The sequence below is a fragment of the Oncorhynchus keta genome, chromosome 2 (assembly GCF_023373465.1).
Source record: "Oncorhynchus keta strain PuntledgeMale-10-30-2019 chromosome 2, Oket_V2, whole genome shotgun sequence".
In the NCBI taxonomy this organism is placed as follows: domain Eukaryota; kingdom Metazoa; phylum Chordata; class Actinopteri; order Salmoniformes; family Salmonidae; genus Oncorhynchus; species Oncorhynchus keta.
In genome coordinates this window covers 11,245,043-11,257,572 of record NC_068422.1, presented here as the reverse complement: position 1 = coordinate 11,257,572, position 12,530 = coordinate 11,245,043, and the positions used below count along the sequence as shown (strand labels likewise).

The window sequence follows — 12,530 nt, the reverse complement described above, 5'->3', positions numbered from 1 at the left end:
GAGAACAACAGGGACATAAAGTCAGAACCCTGTTCAGAGATGAGAGAACAACAGGGACATAAAGTCAGAACCCTGTTCAGAGATGAGAGAACAACAGGGACATAAAGTCAGAACCCTGTTCAGAGATGAGAGAACAACAGGGACATAAAGTCAGAACCCTGTTCAGAGATGAGAGAACAACAGGGACATAAAGTCAGAACCCTGTTCAGAGATGAGAGAACAACAGGGACATAAAGTCAGAACCCTGTTCAGAGATGAGAGAACAACAGGGACATAAAGTCAGAACCCTGTTTAGAGATGAGAGAACAACAGGGACATAAAGTCAGAACCCTGTTCAGAGATGAGAGAACAACAGGGACATAAAGTCAGAACCCTGTTCAGAGATGAGAGAACAACAGGGACATAAAGTCAGAACCCTGTTCAGAGATGAGAGAACAACAGGGACATAAAGTCAGAACCCTGTTCAGAGATGAGAGAACAACAGGGACATAAAGTCAGAACCCTGTTCAGAGATGAGAGAACAACAGGGACATAAAGTCAGAACCCTGTTCAGAGATGAGAGAACAACAGGGACATAAAGTCAGAACCCTGTTTAGAGATGAGAGAACAACAGGGACATAAAGTCAGAACCCTGTTCAGAGATGAGAGAACAACAGGGACATAAAGTCAGAACCCTGTTCAGAGATGAGAGAACAACAGGGACATAAAGTCAGAACCCTGTTTAGAGATGAGAGAACAACAGGGACATAAAGTCAGAACCCTGTTCAGAGATGAGAGAACAACAGGGACATAAAGTCAGAACCCTGTTCAGAGATGAGAGAACAACAGGGACATAAAGTCAGAACCCTGTTCAGAGATGAGAGAACAACAGGGACATAAAGTCAGAACCCTGTTTAGAGATGAGAGAACAACAGGGACATAAAGTCAGAACCCTGTTCAGAGATGAGAGAACAACAGGGACATAAAGTCAGAACCCTGTTCAGAGATGAGAGAACAACAGGGACATAAAGTCAGAACCCTGTTCAGAGATGAGAGAACAACAGGGACATAAAGTCAGAACCCTGTTCAGAGATGAGAGAACAACAGGGACATAAAGTCAGAACCCTGTTCAGAGATGAGAGAACAACAGGGACATAAAGTCAGAACCCTGTTCAGAGATGAGAGAACAACAGGGACATAAAGTCAGAACCCTGTTCAGAGATGAGAGAACAACAGGGACATAAAGTCAGAACCCTGTTCAGAGATGAGAGAACAACAGGGACATAAAGTCAGAACCCTGTTCAGAGATGAGAGAACAACAGGGACATAAAGTCAGAACCCTGTTCAGAGATGAGAGAACAACAGGGACATAAAGTCAGAACCCTGTTCAGAGATGAGAGAACAACAGGGACATAAAGTCAGAACCCTGTTCAGAGATGAGAGAACAACAGGGACATAAAGTCAGAACCCTGTTCAGAGATGAGAGAACAACAGGGACATAAAGTCAGAACCCTGTTCAGAGATGAGAGAACAACAGGGACATAAAGTCAGAACCCTGTTCAGAGATGAGAGAACAACAGGGACATAAAGTCAGAACCCTGTTCAGAGATGAGAGAACAACAGGGACATAAAGTCAGAACCCTGTTCAGAGATGAGAGAACAACAGGGACATAAAGTCAGAACCCTGTTCAGAGATGAGAGAACAACAGGGACCCAGAACCCTGTTCAGAGATGAGAGAACAACAGGGACATAAAGTCAGAACCCTGTTTAGAGATGAGAGAACAACAGGGACATAAAGTCAGAACCCTGTTCAGAGATGAGAGAACAACAGGGACATAAAGTCAGAACCCTGTTTAGAGATGAGAGAACAACAGGGACATAAAGTCAGAACCCTGTTTAGAGATGAGAGAACAACAGGGACATAAAGTCAGAACCCTGTTTAGAGATGAGAGAACAACAGGGACATAAAGTCAGAACCCTGTTCAGAGATGAGAGAACAACAGGGACATAAAGTCAGAACCCTGTTTAGAGATGAGAGAACAACAGGGACATAAAGTCAGAACCCTGTTTAGAGATGAGAGAACAACAGGGACATAAAGTCAGAACCCTGTTTAGAGATGAGAGAACAACAGGGACATAAAGTCAGAACCCTGTTCAGAGATGAGAGAACAACAGGGACATAAAGTCAGAACCCTGTTTAGAGATGAGAGAACAACAGGGACATAAAGTCAGAACCCTGTTCAGAGATGAGAGAACAACAGGGACATAAAGTCAGAACCCTGTTCAGAGATGAGAGAACAACAGGGACATAAAGTCAGAACCCTGTTTAGAGATGAGAGAACAACAGGGACATAAAGTCAGAACCCTGTTCAGAGATGAGAGAACAACAGGGACATAAAGTCAGAACCCTGTTCAGAGATGAGAGAACAACAGGGACATAAAGTCAGAACCCTGTTTAGAGATGAGAGAACAACAGGGACATAAAGTCAGAACCCTGTTCAGAGATGAGAGAACAACAGGGACATAAAGTCAGAACCCTGTTCAGAGATGAGAGAACAACAGGGACATAAAGTCAGAACCCTGTTTAGAGATGAGAGAACAACAGGGACATAAAGTCAGAACCCTGTTCAGAGATGAGAGAACAACAGGGACATAAAGTCAGAACCCTGTTTAGAGATGAGAGAACAACAGGGACATAAAGTCAGAACCCTGTTCAGAGATGAGAGAACAACAGGGACATAAAGTCAGAACCCTGTTCAGAGATGAGAGAACAACAGGGACATAAAGTCAGAACCCTGTTCAGAGATGAGAGAACAACAGGGACATAAAGTCAGAACCCTGTTTAGAGATGAGAGAACAACAGGGACATAAAGTCAGAACCCTGTTCAGAGATGAGAGAACAACAGGGACATAAAGTCAGAACCCTGTTCAGAGATGAGAGAACAACAGGGACATAAAGTCAGAACCCTGTTCAGAGATGAGAGAACAACAGGGACATAAAGTCAGAACCCTGTTTAGAGATGAGAGAACAACAGGGACATAAAGTCAGAACCCTGTTCAGAGATGAGAGAACAACAGGGACATAAAGTCAGAACCCTGTTTAGAGATGAGAGAACAACAGGGACATAAAGTCAGAACCCTGTTCAGAGATGAGAGAACAACAGGGACATAAAGTCAGAACCCTGTTCAGAGATGAGAGAACAACAGGGACATAAAGTCAGAACCCTGTTTAGAGATGAGAGAACAACAGGGACATAAAGTCAGAACCCTGTTCAGAGATGAGAGAACAACAGGGACATAAAGTCAGAACCCTGTTTAGAGATGAGAGAACAACAGGGACATAAAGTCAGAACCCTGTTCAGAGATGAGAGAACAACAGGGACATAAAGTCAGAACCCTGTTTAGAGATGAGAGAACAACAGGGACATAAAGTCAGAACCCTGTTCAGAGATGAGAGAACAACAGGGACATAAAGTCAGAACCCTGTTTAGAGATGAGAGAACAACAGGGACATAAAGTCAGAACCCTGTTCAGAGATGAGAGAACAACAGGGACATAAAGTCAGAACCCTGTTTAGAGATGAGAGAACAACAGGGACATAAAGTCAGAACCCTGTTCAGAGATGAGAGAACAACAGGGACATAAAGTCAGAACCCTGTTCAGAGATGAGAGAACAACAGGGACATAAAGTCAGAACCCTGTTCAGAGATGAGAGAACAACAGGGACATAAAGTCAGAACCCTGTTCAGAGATGAGAGAACAACAGGGACATAAAGTCAGAACCCTGTTCAGAGATGAGAGAACAACAGGGACATAAAGTCAGAACCCTGTTCAGAGATGAGAGAACAACAGGGACATAAAGTCAGAACCCTGTTCAGAGATGAGAGAACAACAGGGACATAAAGTCAGAACCCTGTTCAGAGATGAGAGAACAACAGGGAACATGAAAACAACAGGGACATAAAGTCAGAACCCTGTTCAGAGATGAGAGAACAACAGGGACATAAAGTCAGAACCCTGTTCAGAGATGAGAGAACAACAGGGACATAAAGTCAGAACCCTGTTCAGAGATGAGAGAACAACAGGGACATAAAGTCAGAACCCTGTTCAGAGATGAGAGAACAACAGGGACATAAAGTCAGAACCCTGTTCAGAGATGAGAGAACAACAGGGACATAAAGTCAGAACCCTGTTCAGAGATGAGAGAACAACAGGGACATAAAGTCAGAACCCTGTTTAGAGATGAGAGAACAACAGGGACATAAAGTCAGAACCCTGTTCAGAGATGAGAGAACAACAGGGACATAAAGTCAGAACCCTGTTCAGAGATGAGAGAACAACAGGGACATAAAGTCAGAACCCTGTTCAGAGATGAGAGAACAACAGGGACATAAAGTCAGAACCCTGTTTAGAGATGAGAGAACAACAGGGACATAAAGTCAGAACCCTGTTCAGAGATGAGAGAACAACAGGGACATAAAGTCAGAACCCTGTTCAGAGATGAGAGAACAACAGGGACATAAAGTCAGAACCCTGTTTAGAGATGAGAGAACAACAGGGACATAAAGTCAGAACCCTGTTTAGAGATGAGAGAACAACAGGGACATAAAGTCAGAACCCTGTTTAGAGATGAGAGAACAACAGGGACATAAAGTCAGAACCCTGTTTAGAGATGAGAGAACAACAGGGACATAAAGTCAGAACCCTGTTTAGAGATGAGAGAACAACAGGGACATAAAGTCAGAACCCTGTTTAGAGATGAGAGAACAACAGGGACATAAAGTCAGAACCCTGTTCAGAGATGAGAACAACAGGGACATAAAGTCAGAACCCTGTTTAGAGATGAGAGAACAACAGGGACATAAAGTCAGAACCCTGTTTAGAGATGAGAGAACAACAGGGACATAAAGTCAGAACCCTGTTTAGAGATGAGAGAACAACAGGGACATAAAGTCAGAACCCTGTTTAGAGATGAGAGAACAACAGGGACATAAAGTCAGAACCCTGTTTAGAGATGAGAGAACAACAGGGACATAAAGTCAGAACCCTGTTTAGAGATGAGAGAACAACAGGGACATAAAGTCAGAACCCTGTTTAGAGATGAGAGAACAACAGGGACATAAAGTCAGAACCCTGTTTAGAGATGAGAGAACAACAGGGACATAAAGTCAGAACCCTGTTTAGAGATGAGAGAACAACAGGGACATAAAGTCAGAACCCTGTTTAGAGATGAGAGAACAACAGGGACATAAAGTCAGAACCCTGTTTAGAGATGAGAGAACAACAGGGACATAAAGTCAGAACCCTGTTTAGAGATGAGAGAACAACAGGGACATAAAGTCAGAACCCTGTTTAGAGATGAGAGAACAACAGGGACATAAAGTCAGAACCCTGTTTAGAGATGAGAGAACAACAGGGACATAAAGTCAGAACCCTGTTTAGAGATGAGAGAACAACAGGGACATAAAGTCAGAACCCTGTTCAGAGATGAGAGAACAACAGGGACATAAAGTCAGAACCCTGTTCAGAGATGAGAGAACAACAGGGACATAAAGTCAGAACCCTGTTCAGAGATGAGAGAACAACAGGGACATAAAGTCAGAACCCTGTTCAGAGATGAGAGAACAACAGGGACATAAAGTCAGAACCCTGTTTAGAGATGAGAGAACAACAGGGACATAAAGTCAGAACCCTGTTCAGAGATGAGAGAACAACAGGGACATAAAGTCAGAACCCTGTTTAGAGATGAGAGAACAACAGGGACATAAAGTCAGAACCCTGTTCAGAGATGAGAGAACAACAGGGACATAAAGTCAGAACCCTGTTTAGAGATGAGAGAACAACAGGGACATAAAGTCAGAACCCTGTTCAGAGATGAGAGAACAACAGGGACATAAAGTCAGAACCCTGTTTAGAGATGAGAGAACAACAGGGACATAAAGTCAGAACCCTGTTTAGAGATGAGAGAACAACAGGGACATAAAGTCAGAACCCTGTTTAGAGATGAGAGAACAACAGGGACATAAAGTCAGAACCCTGTTTAGAGATGAGAGAACAACAGGGACATAAAGTCAGAACCCTGTTTAGAGATGAGAGAACAACAGGGACATAAAGTCAGAACCCTGTTTAGAGATGAGAGAACAACAGGGACATAAAGTCAGAACCCTGTTTAGAGATGAGAGAACAACAGGGACATAAAGTCAGAACCCTGTTTAGAGATGAGAGAACAACAGGGACATAAAGTCAGAACCCTGTTTAGAGATGAGAGAACAACAGGGACATAAAGTCAGAACCCTGTTTAGAGATGAGAGAACAACAGGGACATAAAGTCAGAACCCTGTTCAGAGATGAGAGAACAACAGGGACATAAAGTCAGAACCCTGTTCAGAGATGAGAGAACAACAGGGACATAAAGTCAGAACCCTGTTCAGAGATGAGAGAACAACAGGGACATAAAGTCAGAACCCTGTTCAGAGATGAGAGAACAACAGGGACATAAAGTCAGAACCCTGTTCAGAGATGAGAGAACAACAGGGACATAAAGTCAGAACCCTGTTTAGAGATGAGAGAACAACAGGGACATAAAGTCAGAACCCTGTTCAGAGATGAGAGAACAACAGGGACATAAAGTCAGAACCCTGTTTAGAGATGAGAGAACAACAGGGACATAAAGTCAGAACCCTGTTCAGAGATGAGAGAACAACAGGGACATAAAGTCAGAACCCTGTTCAGAACCCTGTTGAGAGAGACAACAGGGACATAAAGTCAGAACCCTGTTTAGAGATGAGAGAACAACAGGGACATAAAGTCAGAACCCTGTTTAGAGATGAGAGAACAACAGGGACATAAAGTCAGAACCCTGTTTAGAGATGAGAGAACAACAGGGAATAAAGTCAGAACCCTGTTTAGAGACAACAGGGACAAAAGTCAGAACCCTGTTCAGAGATGGGACATAAAGAGAACAACAGGGACATAAAGTCAGAACCCTGTTCAGAGATGAGAGAACAACAGGGACATAAAGTCAGAACCCTGTTTAGAGATGAGAGAACAACAGGGACATAAAGTCAGAACCCTGTTTAGAGATGAGAGAACAACAGGGACATAAAGTCAGAACCCTGTTCAGAGATGAGAGAACAACAGGGACATAAAGTCAGAACCCTGTTTAGAGATGAGAGAACAACAGGGACATAAAGTCAGAACCCTGTTTAGAGATGAGAGAACAACAGGGACATAAAGTCAGAACCCTGTTTAGAGATGAGAGAACAACAGGGACATAAAGTCAGAACCCTGTTTAGAGATGAGAGAACAACAGGGACATAAAGTCAGAACCCTGTTTAGAGATGAGAGAACAACAGGGACATAAAGTCAGAACCCTGTTTAGAGATGAGAGAACAACAGGGACATAAAGTCAGAACCCTGTTTAGAGATGAGAGAACAACAGGGACATAAAGTCAGAACCCTGTTTAGAGATGAGAGAACAACAGGGACATAAAGTCAGAACCCTGTTCAGAGATGAGAGAACAACAGGGACATAAAGTCAGAACCCTGTTTAGAGATGAGAGAACAACAGGGACATAAAGTCAGAACCCTGTTCAGAGATGAGAGAACAACAGGGACATAAAGTCAGAACCCTGTTTAGAGATGAGAGAACAACAGGGACATAAAGTCAGAACCCTGTTCAGAGATGAGAGTACAACAGGGACATAAAGTCAGAACTCTGTTCAGAGATGAGAGAACAACAGGGACATAAAGTCAGAACCCTGTTCAGAGATGAGAGAACAACAGGGACATAAAGTCAGAACCCTGTTTAGAGATGAGAGAACAACAGGGACATAAAGTCAGAACCCTGTTCAGAGATGAGAGAACAACAGGGACATAAAGTCAGAAGTTGAACTGATTGATCAAATCAAAATAAAAAGATCTCATTTGAGTCTTTCTAACAGTTGGTTAGATACCAAACAAGTGGATGTCTTCAAAGCAGCTGGCCGTGGACACGTCAACAAAGTGGAGGTCCCTGCTGCTGGTTGCTATGGCGACCTTGTGGACTTTGGGCAGGTAGACAGCATCAGTGGTCCAGCCCCTGAACATCCTTCTGTTAACCCCTTGCTCTGCAGGGTCTCCAGCCAGCTGAGGAGATACATCAAAGAAAGAGAGAAAGTGTGTGTGTCTGTCTTTGTGAGTGAGTGTGAGTGTGTGTGTGTGAGAGTGTGTGTGTGTGTGTGGCTTATCAGCTCACACACCTCCAGAGTCTTGAGGACTTGTAGTCGGTTGTTCCACACAGTGAGCAGCCCCCTCTTACTGACACTGATGTAGCGGAGGGGGGGAGGATGGGGAACAGCCACTACACAGATAGTGGGCTCCTGCTGTAAGGGGGAGAAGAGCAAAGTTTACAGGCGAAGTGAGAGAGTGGCTGATGAGAGAAAGAGAGACAGAGGTCAATGGAGACTGCTGCATACTTATGAATTAACATGCCATATAACTACTTATTACATAGTTATTACATAGTCATTACATAGTTATTAACACACTCTATAAGCAATGACTAGACAGGCTTCTCTCACCTTGTTGTGTGAACAGTGTTTGATGAGTGGTTCAGTGTCTAGTAGAGCGCCTCTTGGCCTGGAGGTGTGGTCTCTCTCTCTGCACTGCTGCAGCAGGTAGCTACACAGGTCCTCCCACTCCACATAGCCATCACGTGACACGTCAATCTATTGGAAATGAGAACATGTTCTTAAGGGTAAACAAACAAAAAACAGTTATAATAATAATAATAATATATGCCATTTAGCTGACGCTTTTATCCAAAGCGACTTACTTCAACCGTATGTAACAAAGGGCCATAGTCACCTCATTGAAGACCCTCTCCAGCCACCCGCTCTGGCTGTCTGGACCAATCACAGCACTCAGAGCATTCTGGAACTCCTCCAGACTCATCCCTCTTTCTCCTCCTCCCTTTTTCCGTGCACCTCTCCAACTCTGCCGGGACCCCTGTCCGAGGTTGTGCGACGGGTAAACGCATCCCTCAGTAACAGCAGGTGTTTAAGTCTGAGTTCCTCCTGAGTACAGGCATTCTGGCCTGCATCACTGTGGAGTGGAGTAGTATGCAGATATTCCATAAGAAAATCAGCCGTTTCCAGCTACAATAGTCATTTACAACATTAACAATGTCTACTCTGTATTTCTGATCAATTTGATGTTATTTTAATGGACACAAAAAAAAAGTGTTTTTCTTTCAAAAACAAGGACATTTCCAAGTGACCCTAAACTTTTGAACAGGGGTGTAGATTCATATACTGGTCATTATTGAGGGTACTACTGCATAATATGAAAGTCTTACAGAATATGAACATACAGCACACCCCTGTGGCAGCAGTGAGACTGCACGCTTTGTGACCAATTTCAGACAAAAATACTTATTTATTTATTTTACCATTATTTTACCAGGTAAGTTGACTGAGAACACTTTCTCATTTACAGCAACGACCTGAGGAATAATTACAGGGGAGAGGAGGGGGATGAATGAGCCAATTGTAAGCTGGGGATGATTAGGTGACCATGATGGTATTGGGGACAGCTTGGGAATTTAGCCAGACAACATTTTGATGTTATCAATAACTTAAAATAATAGAGTTGATGCGACTTCTCATTTAGATTTGAGTCATTACCACATAAACATCAAGTAATAGTGACTTTTCATTGATACTGAGTTCAACTTATTAAAAGTATTTGATTTAAAAATGCCTTGGGTTTTATAGTGAACTAACCAAGCGCTTGATTTGCTGTGGTAGGCTTGCTTTCTTTGTATTGTATGGATTTAAGAGGTTCTTGAAGAGAGATTTGAGGGGGTGAGGGAGACTGCTAGGACCAAAACCCCCATATCGTATGTCGCCAACCTTCATGAAGACAAGTGTTGTGTGGCCCTGTTGCCATGGGAAACCACAGGACAATCGGTCATGTCTCCACATTCTCCTCTCTCTTCCTGGTTCATCAAGGCATGAGTGCTCCTTTTAGATAATGGTAGTTCTCATGATCAACTCACCGCACAGCCAGGTAATCATTGATATGTAGTCAATGACACATTTTTTACTCCAAAAGGGTTTGTTAATAAGACTTTAATTAGCTCTACTCAGAGAGATATTTTCATTATAGAAATGCTAAAAAAATGGTTCTGTTGATGATAATGATATTTTGAAAACATTATTATCTGTGGAATTGAAATAACAGGATTCAGCCAAATTTAAGCCACAATACAAAAGCTGACATGTGTCAACTTCTACTTATGCTAAAAATAAAATATGAAAATAGAGATATTGTAAAATCTTGAGTTATATTTTATATATTGTTCTTAAAATACAAAACTCACCAAGAGCTGCTGCTGGAGGTTTCCCTTTCGTAGACCTCCCATGGATCACTGATACCTCTTAGGGTACCCATTCCTACACACCTTCCTGTCTGCCTATCAAACTAGTCTAGCGCTAAGTCCATTGTGTGTTGCTAAACAGAGGGAATTTTCACTCTGGACCAAGCTTTACAAACAACCTCACTCATCGCTTTAGATCTTCCCTCTGGACTTTGCCTCAGATGGGCTTCTCAAAACCTTCGGGCCCAAGTTCCTCTGTTTATGTGTCAGAGAGTGAAGGATGCTGAAACACAAACTGACCTCACAACAGCCTAAGCCCAATCTGATACCTCTCTCCCCTCCTCTAGGTTTAAATAAGAGTCTTTGTCTCTCTCTCCCCCTTTGTCTTTCGGGACAAATCCAATTTCAGGTCAAACAAAGCTGCTTCTTTTCAGACAGGGTGGAATGCTCCACAGATCAATGCATCATCCATCACAGGAGTTAGACCACAGGGAGAGAAAGTCAACACATCCTCAGCGGAGGACCAAGGAGACGAGACTATCCACAATCTGCATGGACACCAGGGTGTCAAGACAAGTAATCGTCCAGAAGTTAATAATTAGAAGGAAGAGGGAAAGAAGCCTCTCAGTCTGTAGCCTACCGATCCATAAAGCTTTCCATGTGGAAGTCTTAGAAATCTCAACCAGGCTAAAGAGACCAAGATCAGGAGGTGCATAAGATCCTAAATGTTACTCAAAGAGTGGAGGTTTTTACAGGTTTCTGTCTGAGAGTGTAAGTCAAACAAAGGGACAGGCTCTGGCTAATGATAAACCACTAATGTCTCAGTAACAGATTACTGAGCCATTAAGCTAAAGCCATGGCAGAGAACCCAGGTCCCAGGTCACTTTACCATTAACTACCCCACTGAGACCGTGCAACATGGTTTGGTGTGTGGGGTGGTATGTACAGTATGTGTGTGTCGATTGTACATTATATCTTGTGTTCTCTGTATCTCGTTCAAAGCTTGATGATATTTACTTTTCTGCTCTTTTGCACACCAATATCTCTACCTGTACATGACCATCTGATCATTTATCACTCCAGTGTTAATCTGCAAAATTGTAATTATTCGCCCACCTCCTCATGCCTTTTGCACACAATGTATATAGACTCCCCTTTTTTTCTACTGTGTTATCGACTTGTTAATTGTTTACTCCATGTGTAACTCTGTGTTGTTGTCTGTTCACACTGCTATGCTTTATCTTGGCCAGGTCGCAGTTGCAAATGAGAACTTGTTCTCAACTAGCCTACCTGGTTAAATAAAGGGTGAAATAAAAAAATAAAAAATGTTTGAACACTGGAGCGCATACTACCAGTAGGCCTTTTTAGGAGGGGGCCCATACAATAAAAAATATATATTTTAAAAAAAAATGTATATTTATGACTGGCCCATATAATGTATTTAAAACATTTTTTGCATACATTTAAAATGTGTATGTAAATGTGTATAAAATGCACATTACAATATATTAAACGCATCGTAAAATGTTTTTAATGTATTTCAAAATACATTCAGAAATACAATAAAGAATGTATTTTAGAATATATTTTCACATGTATTTATCGATATATATATATTTTTAAATGTTTTAAAGTATTTGGAAATGTTATATAAAATATATTCCTACATGCATTCTGTGTATGTTGTAATAATATATATTGTTTTATAAAATGGATAGCAAGTATGAAGATCTGGCCATATCATATTGTAACAAAATGTTGACTTAACAATTTAACTTTAACAGGCTCTTCAGTATCACATCAGTCTCTGTAAAGACCAACGCAGGACAGGAGAAGCAGGTACGGGGAGTCAGACATTTATTCGGGAACAGACGTAGAACAAGACAGGAACAGCGTCAGCACACGGGTAACACAGACATATGACAGTCAATGCAGCAGTGGGGAACAGAGCAGGGAACTGACACATATAGGGGAGGTAATAAACAGGTGATGAGTGAGGCCAGGTGAGTCCAATATTGCTGAAGCGCGTGACGAGGGAAGGCAGGTGTGCGTAAATGATGGTGGTAGGAGTGCGTAATGCAGGGCAGCCTGGTGCCCTCGAGCGCCAGGGGGGAAGAACGGGAGCAGGCGTGACAGTCTCATTAAAACTGCAGAACTGGCAGTGTACAAGCAAAGCTTTTAATCATAGAA

The 12,530-nt window shown here is 42.4% G+C and overlaps 1 protein-coding gene across 3 annotated transcripts in view; it reads right to left on the bottom strand.

Moving 5' to 3' along the window:
• The window catches only part of LOC118371003 (WD repeat-containing protein 49), a 58,777-nt gene extending 47,690 nt beyond the window's left edge, over positions 1 to 11,087 (bottom strand). For all 3 annotated transcript variants that reach the window (XR_008071997.1, XM_052471689.1, XM_052471691.1), the window contains exons 1-5: positions 10,344 to 11,087; positions 8,828 to 9,064; positions 8,542 to 8,688; positions 8,221 to 8,343; positions 7,936 to 8,107 (exon numbers count right to left, since the gene is read on the bottom strand). Coding sequence is in view for 2 of the 3 variants with exons in the window: in XM_052471689.1 (XP_052327649.1) it covers positions 7,936 to 8,107; positions 8,221 to 8,343; positions 8,542 to 8,688; positions 8,828 to 8,914 (529 nt within the window). In the remaining variant the exon portion in view is untranslated. The remainder of the gene's footprint in view (positions 1 to 7,935; positions 8,108 to 8,220; positions 8,344 to 8,541; positions 8,689 to 8,827; positions 9,065 to 10,343) is intronic.
• Positions 11,088 to 12,530: the final 1,443 nt, after the last annotated feature.